A 24,145-nucleotide genomic window follows, 5' to 3' on the forward strand; every position below is an offset into this window, starting at 1 on the left:
GGCACTGCGATGGGTACCCACATGGCCCCACAGTATGCCAACATTTTTATGGCTGACTTAGAACAACGCTTCCTCAGCTCTCGTCCCCTAATGCCCCTACTCTACTTGCACTACATTGATGACATTTTCATCATCTGGACCCATGAAAAAGAAGCCCTTGAGGAATTCCACCATGATTTCAACAATTTACATCCCACCATCAACCTCAGCCTGGACCAGTCCACACAAGAGATCCACTTCCTGGACACTACGGTGCTAATAAGCGATGGTCACATAAACACCACCCTATATCGGAAACCTACTGACCGCTATTCCTACCTACATGCCTCTAGCTTTCATCCAGATCATACCACTCGATCCATTGTCTACAGCCAAGCTCTACGATATAACCGCATTTGCTCCAACCCCTCAGACAGAGACAAACACCTACAAGATCTCTATCATGCATTCCTACAACTACAATACCCACCTGCTGAAGTGAAGAAACAGATTGACAGAGCCAGAAGAGTACCCAGAAGTCACCTACTACAGGACAGGCCCAACAAAGAAAATAACAGAACGCCACTAGCCATCACCTTCAGCCCCCAACTAAAACCTCTCCAACGCATCATCAAGGATCTACAACCTATCCTGAAGGACGACCCATCACTCTCACAGATCTTGGGAGACAGGCCAGTCCTTGCTTACAGACAGCCACCCAATCTGAAGCAAATATTCACCAGCAACCACACACCACACAACAGAACCACTAACCCAGGAACCTATCCTTGCAACAAAAGCCCGTTGCCAACTCTGTCCACATATCTATTCAGGGGATACCATCATAGGGCCTAATCACATCCGCCACACTATCAGAGGCTCGTTCACCTGCGCATCTACCAATGTGATATATACCATCATGTGCCAGCCATGCTCCTCTGCCATGTACATTGGCCAAACTGGACAGTCTCTACGTAAAAGAATGAATGGACACAAATCAGACGTCAAGAATTATAACATTCAAAAACCAGTTGGAGAACACTTCCATCTCTCTGGTCACTTGATTACAGACCTAAGAGTGGCTATCCTTCAACAAAAAAGCTTCAAAAACAGACTCCAACGAGACACTACTGAATTGGAATTAATTTGCAAACTGGATACAATTAACTTAGGCTTGAATAGAGACTGGGAATGGATGAGTCATTACACAAAGTAAAACTATTTCCCCATGTTATTTCTCCCCCCCACCCCACCCCCCACTGTTCCTCTGATATTCTTGTTAACTGCTGGAATTAGCCTACCTTGCTTGTCACCATGAAAGGTTTTCCTCCTCCCCCCCCCCCCCCCCCCCGCTGCTGGTGATGGCTTATCTTAAGTGATCACTCTCCTTACAGTGTGTATGATAAACCCATTGTTTCATGTTCTCTGTGTGTGTATATAAATCTCTCCTCTGTTTTTTCCACCAAATGCGTCTGATGAAGTGAGCTGTAGTTCACGAAAGCTTATGCTGAAATAAATTTGTTAGTCTCTAAGGTGCCAAAAGTACTGCTTTTCTTCTCCTGGGAAGGTTTCCCAGAATCAGCCTGGTAAAAATGTCCCTATAATCTAAGTCATTGTAGTCCTTGAAATGTGAAAAATACTGTAATTATTAGTAAAAGTAGAGGTGCATGTATCTTATTAACTCTGTTTCCTAAACCTCCAGGAAGAAGTCCCAGGCGCTGTGGACCCGACCTGAACCAGGCTGGCCAGTGCTGTCTGTGATTTTGGGGGCGTGTGATAAATGAAGGGGGGGGTATAGCTTCCTTTTATGGACACCCAGCCAGACAGTTAACTATAAAATCCCTCTTGGTAGCTGTTCTCTACTTGTTTTACCTGTAAAGGATTAAAAAGCCCATAGGTTAAAAATAGGGAGTGGGCATCTGACCTAAAGAGCCAATGGGAGGGCTAGAACTTTTTAAAATTGGGAAAAAGCTTTTCCTTTTTCTGTTTGTTGTTGTTCTCTGGAGAAAGGAGACGCAGAGCAAGAACCAGGCTGAGCTATGATGTAGGAAGCTTTAAACCAGGTATGAAAACCCATCAGATCATACCTAGAGATTGCTTATCTGAAACTCCAGATATGTAAATAAGTCAGGGAAGATCTAAGGAAGATGCAATTAGGGTTATTTCTTTTATTTCTTACTGGTTTGTGGACTCCTCTGTGCTAATCCCAGGTGCTTTTGTTTTGCTTGTAACTTTTAAGATGAACCTCAAGAGCTATCTTGATGATTAATTTTTGTAATTTTTTTTGATCTAGCAAAAAGCCTAAGTTCCAGTTATATTTTTTTTCTGTTTTTAATAAAAATTTACCTTTTTAAAGAACAGGATTGGATTTTTGTGCCCTTAAGAGGTTTGTGCATATGTTGTTTAATTAGCTGGTGGCAACAACTAATTCGCTTTGTTTTTCTTTCTCAGCTCTTCCACGGGGCGGGGGGGAGGGTGTATGTGAAAGGGCTTGAGGGTACCCCACAGGAAGGAATTGCCAAGTGCGCCTTTCTGGGTTCTTTTTTTTGCGTTTGGGTAGTGACAGCATCTACCCATCCAAGGTCAGAGAGAAGCTGTAAGTGGAGTGGCTAGTATTAATTAAATGGAGTGTAACCCTGGAGTGGCTAGTATTAATTTTTAGAAACCTTGCGGGCACCCACCTCTGCACTCCATGTGCCAGAGTGGAGAATCAGCCTTGACTCACCCCTGGAGTGGAACGCCCACAGGGACTCCACTTGAAGAAAAACTCTCACATCTGTACTATACTATCAGAGTAGTGTAGCTGTGTTGATCTCAGGATATTAGAGACAAGGTGGGTGAAGTAACTTCTTTTATTGGACCAACTTCTGTTGGCAAAAGAGACAAGCTTTCAAGCTCTACAATCTGGAAATGTCTGGAGATTAGTGTACCAAATTAATAGTTAGTAGACCTGGTTTTTACTTCCAAATGTTCCATTAAAACATATTGTTACTCTTAGGCACCTTATTGAGGTGGTCTGATCAAAAGCCCATTGAAATCAATTGAAAGACTCCCACGGACCTCAATGGGCTTTGGATCAAGCTCTTATATGATGGCAGCATGATCAATCAACAATACGCTAACTTTGAAGATATTACATTTATTTTCTATAGATTCCAGGCTTTTCCTATGCACGTGAGCCTGACATACTTTAAAAAAAATGAGTGAACTTGTGTGGCAAGTAGGCAAGTAATTATTACAAGATTTACCCACAAAAAGGTTTCTATGAAGACATTTATAACTGTTGCATGTTATTTTCAAGCTAAAGTAGTCACTGTACATTTAAACATTCTAGAAGAGCAGCAGTCAGATGAAAAACAAATTAAATATTTGTTTTTATACAAAACAAAAAGGAGAATGTTCATATCAATAAGGGTGAATATGTCAGTGCAGCTGTAGGGCAACAGTTACTCATGCATTGACAATTTATTCTGATTTTATAAGCCAATTTACTCCAGTGTCATGATAAACAAATTATTTCAGAGTAGCAGCTGTGTTAGTCTGTATTCGCAAAAAGAAAAGGAGTCCTTGTGGCACCTTAGAGACTAACAAATTTATTAGAGCAAAAGCTTTCGTGAGCTACAGCTTATGCTCAAATAAATTTGTTAGTCTGTAAGGTGCCACAAGTACTCCTTTTCTTTTTGATAAACGAATTGTTACCATAGCAACTTCCACAGTAGATACTTAGATTGTCACTGAAATACTATCCACCTTCTTAAATGCACATTATTTTGTTGCACTCTGAAAATGGTGTTTTACAAAGAAAATGATGTGGTGTTTCAAGGGAAACAGTTTTTTTCCATTTATAAAATGTCAGTTTCTCCTTAAATTGAATAGTATCCCCCTTTCTATATGCTCACAAATCCTACCCCAATTTTTTTAAATAAAAGTTTGTAATTTTTATGAACCTGTTTTTTTTAAAATAAGAACTCAAGTGTTTTTTGTCCGTGCTTTTCGGCTGACAGTACATACACAGAAGAGGCACCATTTGGAACTGTGCATGTCAAAGCATGACCATTTCCCCCCATTTTAGATTAAACTCAATTTTGGTTTTACTGCAGGTGTCTGGTTAACCCACACGTAACATTTGGAATGACATGAAAAAGGAAGGCATCACCATCGTGAGAGTTGTGAGCAGCAGAAGCACAGCGAAGTCCATCATTGCACCTACTGAAAACTCAACCGGCTGTATTTAAGGCCTCATCCAAAGACCACTGACTTTATTTTGTTTTGACACTTACTGCAAGAGTTCTGGACACTACCAGTCTATTACGCCACCCTGTGCGTGCATAACAATTCGCTGAACACAATTAGCAGCATATAACGCCCACACAAAACCATTCTATCCAGCATGTCTGGATTTCCATCGGAACATGCGGAGCTCCAGAATTAGTATGCATTAACCAGCTGCTTATTTCGAGGCAGTTCAGACACAGCTTTTTCATGAGCCAGACACCAGTATTTATCAATCCTGAAGCAAGAAGTGCTTAAATAAAGATCAGCCTCCATGAGGAGGGCCCTCAAACGGATGTCTCGCTTTTTCTGAGTTCTGGGACAAAAGTTCTTACAGATACGACACTTCTCGTTCACCTGTGATTCCCCCAAGTATTTGAGGCAGCTGCTATCGGGGTCATTAACAGGCATAGGCCTGTTACAGTCAGAGCAGGGCTTAAAATCCAGAGACTGGGGCAGAGTCCCCACTGGGACTCTAATCTCTAACTACATTACTTAACAAGTACTTACTAACTAATGGTTTCAGAGTAGCAGCCATGTTAGTCTGTATTCGCAAAAAGAAAAGGAGTACTTGTGGCATCTTAGAGACTAACAAATTTATTAGAGCATAAGCTTTCGTGAGCTACAGCTCACTTCATCGGATGCATCCGATGAAGTGAGCTGTAGCTCACGAAAGCTTATGCTCTAATAAATTTGTTAGTCTCTAAGGTGCCACAAGTACTCCTTTTCTTTTTACTAACTACTGTAAAACTATTTACCAGGCCTTAAGGCTCGAAGACTGAAATAGAAAAACCGCTAGCCCAGTGGTCCCCAACCTTTCTCTGGCCAAGAGCACATTCATGCCTTCAGAAGAGTGTGCCAGGCAGAGATGGTTCTTGGCAGCATTTCGGTGGCAACGCTTCTCTGCCAGAAGCGCCCAGCAGTGGCATTTCGGTGGTGACACTTCTCTGCTGGAAGTGCTGATCGGCGGCATTTTGGTGGCGACACTTCTCAGCTGGGAGTGCTGATTGGCGGCATTTCGGTGGCAGGTTCTCCAACGGATGCGCTCCCCTCTTCGTTCCTTGGCGCCAGCCCTGACAGCAGGCACACATGTCCTGTGTGAGGGGATAAATGTCCTGGTGGGCGCCATGGCACCCGCAGGCACTGCGTTGGGGACCACTGCGCTAGCTCTTGTGAGGCAAGGGAAAGGCGCTCTGACTAACCACCATGGGCGGTAAGAAGAAACTGAGAGGGTTTACCACCGGTGGTAGCTAATATACCAACGCATGGGCACAGCACTCAAGAGGGTGCTACAGCTGACCCTACGGATACCGCTAAGATAAAAATCTCTGACAGCCGCACATGTGGGCATGCGCACACCTACAATGGAATCGACATGAGCAAACACTCGAAAAAGAAATCACAGCTCCTGATAAAAATGAATTCACCTTCAGATTCAAAGTTTTATACAGCAACATTTCTTGTTTTTAAAAAATTCTCAGTTTACACACAATTACTGAGGCTGATTAAAGGCAGATTCCCCACTCTGGCACTTAGAGTGCAGAAGGTGGGGACCTGCAAGGATTCCCTCTCCTCCCGGGGAAGAGCTGAGAAATTAAAACAAAGAAATCAGAAGCTGCCACCAGCTAACTAAAAAAAAATGTGCACAAACCTCGTAAGACACAAAAGTCCAAATCCTGTTCTCAAAAAAGGTAAATTTTATTAAAGAAAAGAAAGAAAGAAAATACATCTTGAAACTCATGCTGTTGCTAGATTTTTAAAAGAGCAATTCCAAAAATTAAGCACCCAAAATAGTTTTCTGGGGCTTCAGTTTAAAGGTTACAAGCAACAAAAGCATCTGGGGTTAGCATAGAAGAATCTACAAGTCATATGAAATAAACAAAATAAACCTAATCGCATCTTCCTACACATTTTCTGATAACCTAAATATCTGGGTTCCAGATAAGCAATTCTAAGTATGATTCTGATGATTTTTATACCTGGCCTTCAGCTTCTCACAGCATAACTGCTGCCCTGTTCCCCTCTTGCCCGGAGAACTACACCACACAGACAAAGGAAAGTTTTTTCCCCCCAAGTTCAACAAGTTTTGTTTTAAGGGAGCACAAGACACCTTTAGCACTAAGTTGCCTTGTGCTGAGACTTCTAAACCAACATTACAAGAGTAAATAAATGCCATAAAATGTGATTTTTTTGGCTTTGTTTAAATACTTTTCATTGTACTAAAAACGCCACAAGACTGTCATTCTTTTACAATATATTTTCTGCCTATATCAGTTTGACTGCTTTAAATAACGGAAATTATGTATCTCATGAACATGACCAACTACACTGGAAACTACACTGGAAACATCACAGCAATGAGATCAGTTTTGGAGGGGATAATGTTCCAGTGAAGGATAAAAATATGCACAATCACAAATATTCAATTTTGCTTGCTTTGTTATATTATTTACTCAGTGAAGAAGGCAGGAAATTATTAGAAAAATCAACCTATTTAAATATAAATGAATATCAGCCATTCTAGTTTGTGGCTAGTATGTGTAAAGTATACAAAGCACAGCTAGCTAACAAGAAAGAGTCTTTATACTGACTGTGCGATCCTGAAGGTGATCACGAAAATGGGCATTTACAATACAATTTTTCCTGTATTGAGCGTCCTCCAGAAAGCACTGTGAATAATGGGTTTGAATAGTATCTGCAAGTAAGATTTCTAGCTCTGCACTTGAAAAGCCAAACATTTGGCATGCCCATTTCATGCTTCTCCATGGCATGAAATGGACAAGAAGGGAAAGAGACAAAGAAGATGATAGGAATCAGCCTGTGCAAATAAAAGACTTATTGATGAAAACCAGAGAGTATACATAAGTATTTACTGTGCATCCAGTAATTTAACTTTCAGCTATCATTATTAAAATACATACAGCTGTAATAATATACCCAGGTCAAAACTCCATTGAGAGGGAGAGGTTTCAAGATTTCATAAAGCGCAGATCACTGATCATGATAGGTCCCTGAAAATACTCTATACAAGAACTTTTCAACCCAACACTAACATAAATCAATGCTCAAGAGATTCTAGTAGTTCCATACTGTAGGATGGCAATGAATTGTGTTTCGTATGGTAACAGCTGTTAAGGACTGAAAAGAACAGTCAGAAGAGGTTTGCCTGTTTGGGCATTTCGTTGCTCAAACTTGTTTTTAAAATATAATTGTTCTCAATGTTAATAGACAAAAAATTAACAAAGCTGTTTTTATTAATATTAGCATATCAGCTACTTTGTTTGAATAAAGACATTTTTCTTCGTTTTTCTACTTGCAAACTTAACTGAAAGACAGCTCTCTACAGTACACAGCAAAGATCAAGTTATGAATGACCTGGCACAGGTGTGCTAGTGTAAGAACAGAGCACACAAACTTTTGTTCCGAGTGGGTCCCAGGTACAACAGCCAATATATGATTAGCTGTACTGGAGAGGAGGAGGGGCAGCTAATGCTGCCAGCAGGCTCCAGTAGTCCCATAGGCTGCAGGTCTCAGGAAAGTGGCAGCGGGGCGATGGTGCTCTCATGACCCACTGCTCTAGAACAATTCTGGCTACATCTTTTCCAAAATGCATCAAGTCCTGCTGCCTAGTGTGCTTTCCACAATTCCGAGGAGGCAGTATGCCTCCAGCCACCAATATTTAGGCAGTATACTTCCTTCTCCCTAGAACAGCTCATTTTCTTATGAGCTATACCCAAGCTCCAGATAAGCCAGTGTAGACCATCAAGAGAAAGAGTCTGATTTTAAAAGTTGTATGAAAAAAGATTTGCATGATGGAGTTCCTATAGTCTACAAAGTATTCTTTAAAAGGGAAATAGGCAAGTCAACAACACACAGTAACTTCTTGGATTCCAACTTAGTCTCTTGCCTTGAAAATGTTTCAGTTTTGATTGTTTAAACAATCTTTCCCCTCCCCCAGAAACAAAAATATATATATAAATATAAAAGTACAATAACCCGACAAAAGGAAGAACTTTCAGAGTTAAGGCTGCAATATTAGGATGATCGTATTGGCCATAGACCGGGAGTATCAAGATAGTGTGAAATGTTACAAATGAGTTTTACCGTACACATATTCTAGGCAGAATGGGATGATTTGAGACAAGAGAGACCAAATTCTGCAACTTTAAAGGCTGTGCTGGCAACTTGTCAGGATTTATAGGGCTGTATCTAATTTACATATATGCTCAGTCACTGTGATGTTTCAAAAATACTATTTTACTCACCAATCCAAAAAGATTACTTGTCACAGGCAAAGAGAAGAATTTTGCAAGGCTTTATAGGATTTATATAGTTTTAAAATCAAGGACACACACTAATATAGTATCTGAATTTTCCCTTTTTTCCCCTTGATAGATGAAGAGAAATTGTTGATTGAGCTCATCAACAAACAAAAAGCCAAGGCATTAATAAAGCCTTTGTAGAGAAATGTCAGATGTGAGTTGCAGCCTGTTACAATCATTAATCGACCAGTTTCTTTCATATTTTAAGTACAGCAAAATGGAGGGCAGCCACAGACCACATTCTGGCTCTTGGACCACACCCTTGGCCACTTATTTTAAGCCTAGATTTTCAGCCTTATTTTGCAAAATCCTTGGCATGTTTTGCTGTTAAATTATGTAGCCAGTAGTAAATAGTTCTGAACTAGAATAGAAACTGTATAAATGAACAGATCTGCAAACATTTTGGCAACTTTGAAGAGCACTTTACATATTTTCATTAGACCCTTGGCAATTTCACCATCTCTCAAGTCTATTAAGTCTTCGTCTTCTCACTTCCTCTTCTGATAGCTGTTCAGATGGAAACCAAAACCCATAAGGTCGCCTCTCATTGCTATGACTTCCTGCACTAAAACCTGTAAGACAAAATGAAAAGCAAATGTAAACCATTTTTATCCTCTGCTGAGTGCAGAATCATACACATCCTATGATTTAAACAGTGAAAAAACTGTGTAGTGTAGTAAGGTTGTGAGCATTGTATACTTTTTTTGTTTACTATTATTACAAAACCATTTTAAAATAATGTTATTGGTTTTGATATATAACAAGGAGGTTTTAATACAGGCAATCAAATAACTTACATCATGCGGCAGAAATACTTTTATGTAACTCGTCTTTTGATTAATGCATTGACCAGTAAAGGATAGAATCTGAATCATAAACTGCAGTGGAAAAAATAACTGTCATAGAAAAAAAGAAAATACATAGAACCAAAATAACTAAACAAGAGCAGCAGTTGTCATAACTGAGACCAGGCTGTAATGAACTACTGAGTGTGCAGTACTGCCCTCTACTGGACTGAACCAGTACTGCTCAATTGAGTAACATAGGACCCTATCTGAGCTAACACCATTATGATTATACTCAGATTACCATTGTAATGCACAGAAGATCATTAATCTTCCTGGAATAATTTACTATGGAAATATCTTTGAGGGATTTCTGTACAGTTTTCGTTCAATTGCCATGCATGAGTAATTTTTGATTCAACAGTAAGGAATCTCTTAGATCAGTGCTTAGTTAGCAGATGAGTTTGTCCCCTTGGTCTTGGCATTTCTGTATTACTTGATTTCTTAATATCGTCTGTACAAATATATTTTAACAAACATGAAATAATTATTGGTCCTTTATGTAACTAGATAGACTTCAAAAATTTACACTGACAAAGCAAAAAATTTAAAAAAAATTCTGCTAGTTTAAGAGCAATCCCACTGCATTAATGTTCATTAAAAATGTTTCAGAGTGGTAGCCGTGTTAGTCTGTAACAGCAAACAAAAAAAAAACCCAAAACAATGAGGAGTACTTGTGGCACCTTAAAGACTAACAAATTTATTTGGGCATAAGCTTTCGTGGGCTAAAACCCACTTCATCGAATGCATGCAGTGGAAAATACAGTAGGAAGATTATATATATAATTATATTATATTATATATATATATAATACACACACACACACAGAACATGAAAAAATGGGCATTGCCATACCAACTGGAACGAGATCAATCAACTAGGTTCCCTGCTGATAATAGCCCACCCTAATTGATTGGTCTCGTTCCAGTTGGTATGGCAACACCCATTTTTTCATGTTCTCTGTGTATATATATATATATCTTCCTACTGTATTTTCCACTGCATGCATCCGATGAAGTGGGTTTTAGCACACGAAAGCTTATGCCCAAATAAATTTGTTAGTCTCTAAGGTGCCACAGGTGGTACTCCTTTTTTTTTTTCCATTAAAAATGTGTACTTTTAATACAGCAATTACTCTTTAAAAAGTCCAGGACTTTACATTTTTCAGCATCCTTGTTTTATATAGTAACATCTAGACTTTTAAACTATTTACAAGTCCTCAACAGTTACATTTGGCAAAGCAAGCTTTTTAAACTTTCAGCTAGTACTACAGTCCAAGATGTGGTGACCCATACCAGATACACATTTAACTCCATCTTTAGTTGGCAACAAGCAAATTCAGAAATAAACTAAATGTGGCAGTTCAGCTATAGCGAAGCACAACTAGTAAATTAATCTGAGCAGAGATAGTACAGGCTATAGGTGGTTCTCTCTCCTGGCACCGTTGAAAGAAAGAAAGATAGACAGACAGACAGAACCTCCTCCCTCACCACCAACTAAAGAATTCAGAGAATTCACATTCCAAGCCACATAATAAGGAAAGCAAGAAAAGATATAAAGGCTGTGCCTAAATATGACATCAACTGCCTATATGCTAAGGGTCCTTGGGAAAAAAAAAAAGTAGAGATTGGCTTCTGAACCTAGGTACATACATTATTAAGGATAAAAAAGTTAGTTCTAAAGATTAGGGAATAGTTGAGTCAGACTGCATATATATTTATAATGTTAGTATTTATTAACTTTTCATCTTAGGATCATGTTTTAACAGTAATAGTGAATATGAAAAACCAAAAACAAGTAGTGTACTATACATATAGTGGAGCTCATTTTCAGATGCGGAGGTGCTTGGCAAGCTTAAATACCAGGGGCCAGTTTGTATAGTACACTGATGGCCTATCTACAGTGCAGTAAGGGAGACCTAGTTATTGACCTCTGACTCAGTTATGTGCTAATTTAAATGTACAGACAGGACCTTAATAATGGACAAGTTTATGACTCTACGCAAAGACTGGAAGATCCAGAAGGATTTTTTTGGTCCTTGAAAATAGCTCAAACTCTTAGGAAATGCTGCCAAGCCTATCTAGCTGCTCAGGCACCAGTGATTAGCTATAATAACATGGGATATTCACAAAAAAACAGAAATAGTTGAAGAAAGTTTTAATTCACATTAACATGCAGCAAATCAATATAATGTGCATTGTAACACTTTAACCTCAACATGGCCTTGCACCACATTACTTTTTCAGATTCAGAAACACAATCAGTATTTTCAGATAGAGGCAAAACATCATATTTAAGAAACATTAAACACAAACACTGCAACTTGTCAATTACTCTTTACCTCACCCATAAGTACACCCACCATTTCAGAACAACATGCCACTCTGTGCTCCTGTACGTGATGAAATGCTCCTGTATGTGATGAAATATTGCCATCTCCTTTTTAAATACTTTCCTTTAGAAACAAAGCATTATTCCTGCTAATTTGAAAAAGCCACCCTCATTCCCCAAAGGCCAAGGAATACCTCATAACTTATACCTCCCCCCTATCCTTCTGTCAAAATGAGACTGGTTGAGAGAAGTTAAGACTGATGACAACATAGTGGTTGTGATGTTATGACCTAAACCGTTTCCATTCTGGATCTGGCCTAAGCCCTTCCACCACGTGACCTCAAAGAGAAGTCCCACCTTAATTAGAGGAGACCAATAGGTGTCAGTGTATGGACAGTAACCCTAAACCATGGCCGCAGTAATATTGCAGCCATCCTGTAAACACACACAAGTGGAAACAGCCATCTGCAGATGTTAGAGAAAAATAATTATTCACTTCAGGAGGCTGGAAATTTTGTGAACACGAACCTTTGATTTCAGGCAGTTAAAAAGCATTACAGATCATTGAATTGAAAACAGGCCACTGACTGGCATATTAAAAGAATGTTTATCCATTATACAAACTGGCTATGGTTCATTTGAAAAGAAAGAAAACAATTGTCCCAGATGTGGATACAGAACGGCAGATTGGTTTTTTTATACATGTACTGAGCAAGGAAGCTCAATGATGGTTGTAAATACATCTTAAAGGCCTAAACATGTCTGTGCAAAGGAGTTGAAAGAAAAGATCCAAGGTGTGATCCCTAACGCTTTCAATCAATATTCATTCATGAGAGTGTGTCTCAGAAGCTGGACACACCAGGGTAAAGAATTTTTTTTAAAAAACTTGTAAGAAATTGTTAAAATAGCATCAAGTTCATTACTTTGTCACTAATAATGATGTCAAGATCACCATGATGGAAAAGTTTATCAGACTTTGAAACTGAAGATGTGATGGTACTTTAGAGCATACAGTACCTTAGATTTTTCTAGGCTGAATGGATGGGAAGGTATGGTGAAAGAGTGAGTAGTGGGTGCTTTTCAGAGAATTGTTTGGTTTTCCATACTGGTACAATTTGTATGGATTTTGAATTAATATTTTGTTCAGATGTCCAGAGTTTTGATGGGCGTAAATACATTTAATATATCAAAAATAGTCAAAGCATGAATAAAATACTAAAACCACTGCAGGCAGAGGCAATGTAATAAAGGCCATGATTGCAAATGACTCTTCATGGGCACACCACAAGGCCACACAGAGACCTACTGAAGCTTTGCATCTGAGCAGGGGTCCAGACACACAGTCAACTGCACAACTGGGACTTAAATTGTATTGCAGCTTTAACTAGCATTATTACATACTTTTCTAGATTACTGCTACTCTCTGAAAAAAAAAAGTTTTTCTTCATTTTCCTTTTTATGTATTACAGTAAAATGGTCAATTAAAAATCAGGGTCTTCTAGGATCCTATTTATAGAGTGCCCATGTCCAGTTTTAGTATCTGGAAGAGAAGACAACATCATCAGAGTTAAACAAAAACTGGGCACAGTACTCACAACCCCTTAAAGTCCAGCCCCCACACCATCAACAAAACAAAAAAGAACTGGTGAAAAAAGTAGGAACAATTGCTCAATTATATAGTGACCCAAAATGAAAGGCCTTGCAATGAGCCTTGAAGACCGCTTCAGACACATCCTCCAAGAAAATGTCCTCACTGAGAGAATTCCATAGATGCATTCCAGGAAACATGAATGCCCTACTCCTGGTCTTATTCTGATAAGAGACAGAGAGCTGAAATGTCCTTGTACACACTGGGGGAGAGGTGGTTCCTCATGTCCCTTGTATTAAGGATTTTATACATTATTAGAGTATGGCTGGATACTGATTGCCCAAAGCCACATTTTGACAGGTTAGCTGGGCATTTTTGATGAGGTCATAGTCATGCAACAAGTCCTCAGCCCTGGCCTACACTACAAATGAATGTTGATAAAACACTGTCACTCAGGAGTATGGAAAATCAATACCCCTGAGTGACACAGTTATACCGACCTAAGCCCCAGTGCAGACAGCACTACGTCAGTGGCAGGGCTTCTCCTGTCAACATAGCTCCAGCATCTCTGGGAGGTGGAGTACCTGTGCTGACAGGAGAAGGTAGCGTCTTCACTAAATGCTACAGCGGCTCAGCGGCACCCATTAAGATTTTATCATTTAAGCACACCTGTAATTCTTTATGTACAGAGGAAATGTTAATGTTAAGGCAGGGAAGGGACAAGATAAAAAAAACAACCACCTAGGAGATAGCAATAAAGAGAGGCAATTGAGTGGGGGATGTTTCCACTTGAGGCTAAAGAAAAAAGTGATAGTTTAAACTGCCTTCTTTGCCAGAATAAACTACTCCTTCAGTCACTTTTAATCCACCATGTACTATAAAAGATGAACTAGAATCTTTTCAGTAGTGCAAAAGATTATTTACAAACCACAGTACGCTGAAAGTGACAGTTAATTCAGAAACTGCTGCCAAAAAGGTCATCTGGATTTCTGGGTAAGAAATCAGGTTGCAAACATCCAAATAGTTCCCAAAAATGTAAAAATAATTGAAGGGATAAATTCGTAGGCCCTGATTTCTGAAAGCATTTGGGCACTACTGGGCTCAATGTTGCAACACCTAACTTACTTAGGAGTCTAAATTTCATTTTCAAAAGTGATTTGGGCACTTAGAAGCTTAAATCTCAGATTGTCAATGGAATTTGGACTCAAGTGTCTAAACCCCTTCTGAAATATGATATTTAGACTCCTAAATCAGTTAGGCATTGCAACACTGAGCACAGTAATGCCTAAATACCTTTAGAAATGCCTTAGCCACTTAATCCTTGCCTACAACTAGAGAATTTTACAAGAAAAAAATTTCACCAGGGCTACCAGTGTTTCAACGGAACATATACAAATCAGAACCAAATGTATAGATAAATGATGTGGCAGCTTTTGGCATTTTTATCACCATGTTAAGTAAACCAGCTTTTCAACCATTCAGTCCAGCTACTGTAATGAAGCACACAATTCTGAGTCTACAATTTTTTCATAGAAATTATCATATAACATACGTGTTGAGGATACTGCAGGTACACTCCATGCAATGACTACCTGGCATGTCAGACATCAAAAAGTGGTTAATTAACATATATGAAGACAATCTTCAGATATTTTATATTACAAAATCATTTTCTAAATAAAAAATAATTACCATCATCCAGGGTAATATTTAGAAAAGGAATCATTTGCATGGCAGCATAAAAGGAATTTGGAAGAGGGCATGTTAAAAAACCTTGATGGCTGAACTTGGATGACATTTTTATTAGTAAGAAAAAATAATGCTGTTATTTAAAGTTACTTAAATCAGAGAATAAGCTATAATGCAGAAAACTAAAATTTTATACAGAAATATTGTTTGTTGGTACTAATGGAAGTTGTTAAAACAAAAGAAAATAGAAACACAAAAACTCAGGAGGTTACAGAGGTTAACAATAATAAATTCAATTTGACCTAAACAGATTTTTCCATTCAAGTTCTGAGTTTGGAAGCTAGTTACAGGCATTTTAAACACAGTCATTATATGATGTGATCACCTAAACTCAATGAGACAGACGTATATAGCCTGAATGCAAGAGAAATTAAGTATTCAGCCACCAGTGATGGTTAACTCTCTGTGCTGAAAAGCCCAGTATTTATTTCTATAATGCCTAAGAAGGTAAAAGCTGTTATTTTATATTCAGCTCCTATTACCTCAGTTATTCCTGATAATAAAAAAACAACTGAAAACAATGTATTAAAAAGACTTTTACTCAATCCACTAGGTCCAATGGTCTTCGAGCCAGATCCTCAGAGGCACTCAGCTTCCACAGTTCCAAATGATTTCAATGTGACTGCTCTTGCTTAGCCACCTCTATAGATTAGGCTCTTAAACTGACATTCTGAAGCACTATATAATAGAGTATTTTATCTTAACAATCATGGCACAAGACACACTAGCATTCTAAGCACTCTTTCTTCCAAAAAAGGAATAAGCCTCCCACTGTAATCTTACACTAGAGGCATAAAAAGAAACAGATATCATTTGGGACATTCCACTACACCAGCAAATGCTAACAATTGTTACCTTCTTCCCCACCCACAAAAATAAATTTGCTTTCTAGTTACAGGGTTTTCTTCTTTGTAATTCATGTAGAAAGGATTTTTTGCTTTTCTATCTGACACTGTTAACTGTTCTCATTTACATTTTTGGCACTTTCTAAAACTGTTCACCTGTAGGACTTGATATTGCCAAAAACTGCATCAGAGCAGTCCATGATACCAGAATGAACTCTCATATATATTTGATAGATAGATTTGAGATACATTTCATTCTTATATAATCTATCTATATATCTCAAATGTATCTCCAATATTAATGCAAAAGGCACAGCTGAACACTTATGAAGCACTCGGGGTTCAGTAATGGAAAGCCCTTCAACCTAGCTGAACTGTTTGAAACAGATCATTTAAAGTTAAGTGAAGATTTCATAGTTCAGCATTATCATTTTCTGACACAGACCGGTTATTATCAATTAAGGAATAGATATTTCTTCATTGTTTACTTTCTATCTGCCGTCAAATCACTATTACCTTATCAACAAAGGATGAGTAAATGAGAAACCTGGAATAAGATATATGACAACAGAAGCCCTATGCATTTTATATATTAAATATACTTTCATTATTCTATTATTATATACAGCTTTCCAGTTTGTTAAAAAATATATGCACCTAAGTCACCACGGCAACATAAAGTTTGAACGTATTAAAAATTCTGCTGTCTTCATCAGGTACTGAGTATAAACACTAAAGGCAACCCTTACCACAGGAGCTAACCTTAGGCACCTAAAACAACTAGCAGGAGATTCTACTGTAGGATTCTAAAACCAGAAATCTGGCTCATAATAGTTACACTGATCCAAGCACAATGTCTAGCTCCAGAAATGCCGTGTTCATTAACATCAAAGTCTAGCCACAGTGATAACTACAAAAGAACTGCTACCATTGGGCCAAGAGCAATTTGACCTATCTAGCCTCATCTTTTGCAAAGAGTTCACAATGTCAAATTGCATTTTGGAGGATCTATCAGAAAACAGTTAATCATGCTGTAATGCAAAACCTAAAAGCTAATGAAAAGTATATAGTTTCTTCCAAGCACACTGAATTGCCCTTTTCAGAGTAGCAGCCGTGTTAGTCTGTATTTGCAAAAAAGAAAAGGAGTACTTGGGGCACCTTAGAGACTAACAAATTTATTTGAGCATAAGCTTTCGTGAGCTACAGCTCACTTCATCGGATGCATTCGGTGGAAAGAACGCATCCGATGAAGTGAGTTGTAGCTCACGAAAGCTTATGCTCAAATAAATTTGTTAGTCTCTAAGGTGCCCCAAGTACTCTTTTTCTGAATTGCCCTTGAAAATGCTGATTACCTTTACTGTAAAGTTGTCTTCCTGGAGAGCTATGAAGTTCCATTCTGGACTTTGCAGTAGATAGTATCACTGCGACCCCATGCAATACCACTGATCTCAGTAGGACTGCATGGAATATATATAAGGTAGCAGTCGGCCCACCGTCTCCAAACCAGTACACCAGTCTACATCTGGACTATTATAATTTTGGGATGAACACTTTTCATTGTATGTGCAATGTTCCATAAGCAAATAGGTGCGGTGTCTAGAAAACAATAAGATTTGAGATCTTTCCATCACCTCTAAGAGTTGAATGGATGACTGCTGAATTAAACAAAGCGCTGATGCTGTTCGATTTGAAATATTAACTTGATGGCATACTTCATATTTATCCAGGAGATGGCACCAGAGTCACATAGTCAAAACATTCAAGAAAACTAGGACAAACCCTAGACAACAAAGCATTCCGCAAAGTAAGCAGAATTAGGGTTATTTTGAAACAGATGGGCTCTACAGAAGCTGCTGCATTGAATATTATAGAGTTGTTTATTGTCTGGCTGGTTTGAAACCCAGGGATTATTCACAAGCATCTAGCAGTTTCTGTGTCACATCAGGTTTCATGTGAAGCAGTGTAAAGTTAAAGCCCACTGGAATACATTACATATATACACACACACACACACACACACATATAAGTACTAATCCAGTCCTGCATTCAATTGTGCCCTGTACTTTGTAACCCAATGTTTATTCTGGAATCATCAGCATCATAACCAATATTCTAACTCTAATGTGGAGCAGTGAGCTAGCAGACCCAATACGCTGGACTAAATTTAGGAGGCCTATTTTGTTTTGTATTTTAAAATCCTTATATTCAACATCCAACATCTTTTCCAGTTTAACAAAATAAATTCTGCACATAAAAAGCTGTCCTTGGAACTCTTGTGCAGGAGCAAAGATTTTATAGGAACATCATGTTTCAAAGGACTTATTAAAGCTGGAAGCCACTTAACATCCATCTATTGCAGGTAGGTATAGGCAATGAGGAGCCATTCTTCTAAAAATCTTAAACCTGTACATCACTGCTCTATATTACAAGCATGAACACAGTAACAAGGCTCAGAGTAACAGAGTACCATCTGCAAATAATACATTTGAAAAAAATCTAAAGAAACACAGACTTAATAAACTATATCCAGAATCCTTGGTAAATGCTTTCATAGGGTTCAAGTAGTGATATCCTATAAGTCGCCAGAGGGGGATCTGAGTAACCAAAGTTAATGTATTTTTGTGGGAAAGCGGGGGGCGGGGGGGAGGTGGATTCATTATTTAACACAATGGATGATTCAAAATAACTAAGTACTTCGTGTTTGTCTCCTAGTCTATCTTCTTCTTGTGTTCACTTCATAACTTTTCACCAGTCTTTTTTCACTCACTTGTATTTTACATTGCTCTCCCTCAAATGGCACAACTAAATAGTTTTAAAAATACAGCTCATAGTAGGGAAAGGAGAACGCAAGGCAAGAAACAACTGCAAAAATTAACTGCACCAACAGCAGCAATTTTATATTTCATTAAGGTATTTGGGTGGGAAAGGAAAACATCCAAACAGGGAGACAGATGAGCTGATTCTTGGAAGAATCCTGAGAAGAATATTTCCTGTTGAGAAGCCTGGGTAAAATCCAAACCCTATTGAAGTCTGAGTTTTGACACTGACTACAATAGGGCCAGGATTTCACCCTGTGTCTTAGCTAAAGAACTTCTGCCATGAATTCTGGCGAGTAAGGACAGCCTACAGAAAGTCCTAGCTGAGGACATGGTGTAGCAATGTTGACAGGAAGACAACAGCATGTTCAAGAAAGCCCTGGCATATTGCTGAAAAAGGCATTTGGGTTCTGCTTGAAGAGATTTGAGTCTTAAAGAGTTCCTCTTTTCCTGCTGGTTAATTCCTTGCCTGAAGTCCTAATTCAACATTTGTGGCATAACAACTATTTCCCGCTACCACTTGTGGCATCTCAACCAGGATTATGACGTTTCAGTTCATTGCTGTGGAATGTGCATGACATAAGGAACACAGGGTTATGATATGACTTTAAGCAAGGAATAAGCAGCAGGAACAGGCAAACCTGTAGGAGACAAAGATCCTGTTTTCAGACAAATATCCTTAACAAGACAAGAAACCTGAAGAAAATGACCTACAAGCAGAATGCTTTCTTAAAGAGAATGTTTTTCCACTAGTCCCAAACTGATTTTAATGCTGTATAAAATATATTTTAAAAAAACATTGTATTTGTTATGGAAACAGCAAAGCATATTTTACAATCCAAACAAATTTAACATCCGAATCATCATAAAGGGAAGATTTGTAAAACTAGTAAGAATGAAACACAATAATTGTACACTAATTAAGAGATTTGCTTAAAAGTACTTAGTGTTAGCCTATCTTTGCTCCCACTCAAGTAAACAGAAGTTTCAATGAATTTGGAAATACCTCCCTAGGTTTCTAGTGTGAAACTTCATCTCTTAAGCAGCTCAAGGTTCCTTATGGTGGTTTTATAAAAGTTCAAGGAGTTTGTAAAAATTCTTGAAATACATGTTCCAGTTTATTTACCAGTTTGACTAAGCAACAGCAGTTTGAGAAATATTTGATGAACTATCATCAAAAACTTTAAATTCATGCTTGGCTTTCATTTACCTCAGATGACAGACTGAATTTCTTCCATAGCAACATATAGTAGTTAGGTCTGCTAATTACGCTGTAATGTCAGGGCATTATTTCATGTGTTTCAAAGTTCACAAATCGCTCCTGGGCATGGTACAGATTATACAAAAAGCATTCCACAGCAGTCTCTGTAGCATATACTTGGCTTGCCTTGAATTTCCAACATAAAATGCCAATATTTAAGTAGTTTTATTATAATAACCATAAGGGATTCTCTCAGATTATAAACATCTGAAAACATAACTTTTTCATGAAAATCTATCCATTTCTAGCACACAGAGTATGAAGAGGAAAGTCGAAAAAAAGCATACAAATTATTGTCTGGCTGGTTTGATTCAGGCACTGCAGAGAAGTCATGAAGCCAGCCTAACTCGCTACCTGAGGATTCTTCAAGTGTGGGGAGAATGCCCAGGGGATGCAGAATGCCCAGGCTGCTCTAAGATGCACTGGGAGCCAAATGACCAAACAACTAGAAAGTCACAAAGGTAGCATAAAACTATCTTTTTTCTTCCCACCTCCCCCACTGTGTTGTGTACAGCTGAGTCATACCGAATGATCTGGCCATTATCATTTATCATCATCTAGGCAAGGCAATATGATATTGCTTCTACCTAGCTCACAGAGTATCACTTCCAGCAACCTTTGCTGTCATTTCCAACATTCTACATGAAACTTGTGCAATTCCAAAGTGTGAAACAGCTTTGTCATGCTGTGGCATAAGTGCATACATCCAAACGCTCACAAATTCTTTTTCCTGATGACAATGTCTATAGACATACTCTAAAGATTGGAAGATGATAGAGGCTGATGCAAAGGAGAAAAGAAAGCCCACTAGATAGTGGACCATACTTTGGAATGGCTGACAGTTGACAACTGAAGTTGTCAGGAAATTAATCATAGCCTAAGGAAGTAGGCTGAAAAAGCAACATGTAATGAGTTCAGATACAACTAGATTCTTATAAGGAGAGCAAGTGAGAAATACTCAGACAAAGAACATATTTAAAAAGAACAGGAGTGCATGTGGCACCTTAAAGTCAAACAAATTTATTAGAGCATAAGTTTTCGTGGGCTACAGCCCACTTCATTGTATGCATAGAATGGAACATATAGTAAGAAGATTTTTTTTTATATATATATTATATAAATATATATATATATAAAATATATTTTTTATATTTTATATATAAATATAAATATGTGTGTGTGTACACACACACAGAGAAGGTGGAAGTTGCCATACAAACTGCAAGAGGCTAATTAATTAAGATGAGCTATTATCAGCAGGAGGAAAAAAAAAACTTTTGTAGTGATAATCAAGATGGCCCATTTAGACAGTTGACAAGAAGGTGTGAGGATACTTAACTTAGGGAAATAGATTCAATATGTATAATGACCCAGCCACTCCCAATCTCTATAATTGGTGCATTGATGAACAGGTGATTGGTGCCAGATGCACCAATTCCATAGCTTGACTGCATCAGTGTAGAGTGGGGCAGACTTTGCTGCTCCCAGCTTGTTTATATAAAATACTGTAGTCATGTTGGCTGACATACTTGGACGTGTGCAAAATAGATGAAGGGTGGGAACTTCCTTTAAGTTTCATGCACTGCCTGATGCTTTAGAAGGTTGATGTGCAGTCTAGATCCCTTCAGAGTCCAGGAGCCCTGAGCTATTTGGTCACCCAGGTGAGTTCTTGAGCCCAGTAGGGAGGCATTCATAATGCGAGTCTTTATGTGGTGGGTTTATGATGGTGCATGAATTAAGGGAACCCCTACTTAGACAATCTCTTTGATTTGCCACCAGGTGAGGGACATGAAGATGTTCAGAGGAAGCAAAACTTATTTGTCCAGGATGTCTGTTGCAGGGTAGACCATCTGCAACTGTGCCTGCAGGTATGAATGATGGAGCCTCACGAAAGGTGTCACATAGAGATAGGTGGCTATGTGGCCTAAAGGAACCAGATCAGACTCCACTGTCCTTTTGGGTGAAATTGAGCAATGAGGTCTCTCTGTGTGAGGAAGTTGTCTAGCAGTAAGCATGCTTTGGCCAAAACTGAGTTCAGATTCACTTTGATAAACTGTATAATTTGGGGATGGGGGAGGGTTAAAGAGGACTTTTCTAGATTTATCTGGATTCCAAAAGAGTGAAAGAGGTCACATATGACCACCATTTGAATCTTCTGATATGATCGTCCCCTGAGCAGTCAATCACTGAGCTAAGGAAATATCAGGTTGCCTCAGTGATGCAGGTACGTCATTACCACAAAAAGCATCTTTGTGAAAACTCAGTGCCATCAAGAGGCTGAAGTGAGAATTCTGTATTGAAAATGCTCTGGGTCACCTTAAAGAGCAGGAATCTCCTACATGCTGGATGAATGTCTGTGAAAGTAGGCATTCCTCAAAGTGAAGGTCACAAGCCTGTCACCTTTGTTAAGGGAGGGAATCATTAAGGCCAAGGTGTTCATCCTGAATGATGTATGAAGACGTTCAGCTACCTGAGGTCAAGGTTGGGTCTCCAACCTCCCCTCCTGCCCCCACTGCCCTTCTTTTTGGAAGCAAGGAAATATTGTGACTAAAAACACCTGTCCACATTAAGAAGGCAGCAGTTCTATTAGCCCTAGCTCATTTAGGGATTCTCTAGCTGATCTCTACCTCCTTTATGAGAGGGGTTCCTGAAGAGGGATGAGGAATGGGATTTTGGAAGAGGAGTAGAAAAGGAATTCTATTGTGTAGCCAGTCAAGATGATGTCTAGGATCCATTTGTACACCGTAATAGGTCACCACAATGGGAGGAAACAGGCCAGGCATGCACCAAAGGAGGTGGGGGTAACTGGTGGTGCAGAGACTGGTTGATGGCTCTTGAGTGTTCCATCAGAAGGCCTTGGCAGGAGGCTCAGACTGAAGAAGGGATGGTGGTGGTGCATTGTGCCTGCTGTACTGTACCCTCTGGTTCTTCATAGGGGGTTCACAGGCTCTTTGATGATAGATGGGCTGAGGTGGTTAGGAGGAGGCGGCTTTCAATATTTCCTCCAGTGTGTCGGGGTATATGCCCCAAAGAACGGCGAGCTATGCAAGAATCCTTAAGGGCGTAGAATGACTCATCTGTTTCCTTACCGAACACGTCATTATCCTCAAAGCGGAGATTTTTTACTGTTATTTGGACCTCCTTGGCAAACAGAGGCAGCTAATGGGAATTTCAGGAGTAGCTGCAGACTCTGTGCTTGCAGATCGGAGGACTTGGTGAGTAGTGCATTTGGTCCACTTGTGGGCTGACTGACTGACTGACTTTATTCTCTATGTATGCGCTGCACTGCTGTAGTCCCCTGAGTAAGCAGGGTGTCTTTGTAATGCTGCAAGGCTCTAGCCCTTGCACCTAACTATTTTAAGTTTCTGAGTGGTTAATCGCTCCCTGGTGGTGAGGGACTAAGCTAAGCAGGGAAGACTTGGTGTAAAAAGTCACTTGCTTGGAGAACTCAAGAGCTGCAGAGGCAGCTAACCGGGGAGTTCTGGAGGGAGTATGAGAGGCTTTCTTTCCAGGCTCAGCACATCATGTGATATTAAGATGGCCAGCGATGAAACAGTGGTGGTGACTTAAAACAGATGTGCCATGTTCTCTTTCCTGCCTGAAGACAGACTGGATTTCATGAACATGTAGTGCAAGTTCATGGTTGTACTGCAGAAAAACATTATTGGACTGAAGGGGCAAATAGAGATGCTATTGAGAAGCTGGGAAGTACGTAGACAGCTGTGTTTGGGAAACACCAGTACCTCAGGTTCAAGGAAGAACGGAGTTGGACACCAAGCCACAGAAGAAAGAGAAAGTAAGAGAGGAGGCCTGGCAGTTCATAACAATGAGAGAGAGGAGGTCATGGCAGCATTTTATGTGGTTGGAGACAGATAAGAATGAGCAGGCTGTGGCCACCAGAGAGAAGAGGACCAGGAGGAATTCCACACTGCTACTAGATACCAGGTTGTCAATTTGGAAACTTTGGAAAATACCATAAGATCCTGCAGATCCAAGGGAACTGAGAGATGTATAGGGCATCAATATGGATCACAACTCAACCCAACCTGTAAGAACGAACCAAGCTTGCCCACAAAGAGTTCTCCAATCATCAAAGACAGATGATACTTGTTGGAGATTCAGTACTCAGAAGAATT

At 39.2% G+C, this 24,145-nt stretch overlaps 1 protein-coding gene across 7 annotated transcripts in view; it reads right to left on the reverse strand.

The window, feature by feature from the left end:
* Nucleotides 1-7,554: 7,554 nt before the first annotated feature.
* The window catches only part of RHBDD1 (rhomboid domain containing 1), a 91,552-nt gene continuing 74,961 nt past the window's right edge, over nt 7,555-24,145 (reverse strand). For 6 of the 7 annotated variants that reach the window (XM_043492153.1, XM_038417531.2, XM_038417530.2 and 3 more), the window contains one exon: nt 7,555-9,145. In XM_043492153.1, coding sequence (XP_043348088.1) covers nt 9,027-9,145 — 119 coding nt within the window. In that variant the 3' untranslated portion in view covers nt 7,555-9,026. Of the gene's footprint in view, nt 9,146-13,151; nt 13,291-24,145 lie in introns of all 7 variants that reach the window. The other variant, XR_006274157.1, reaches the window with a different exon arrangement.

Source organism: Dermochelys coriacea, chromosome 9 (genome assembly GCF_009764565.3).
Source record: "Dermochelys coriacea isolate rDerCor1 chromosome 9, rDerCor1.pri.v4, whole genome shotgun sequence".
Classification (NCBI taxonomy): Eukaryota; Metazoa; Chordata; order Testudines; family Dermochelyidae; genus Dermochelys; species Dermochelys coriacea.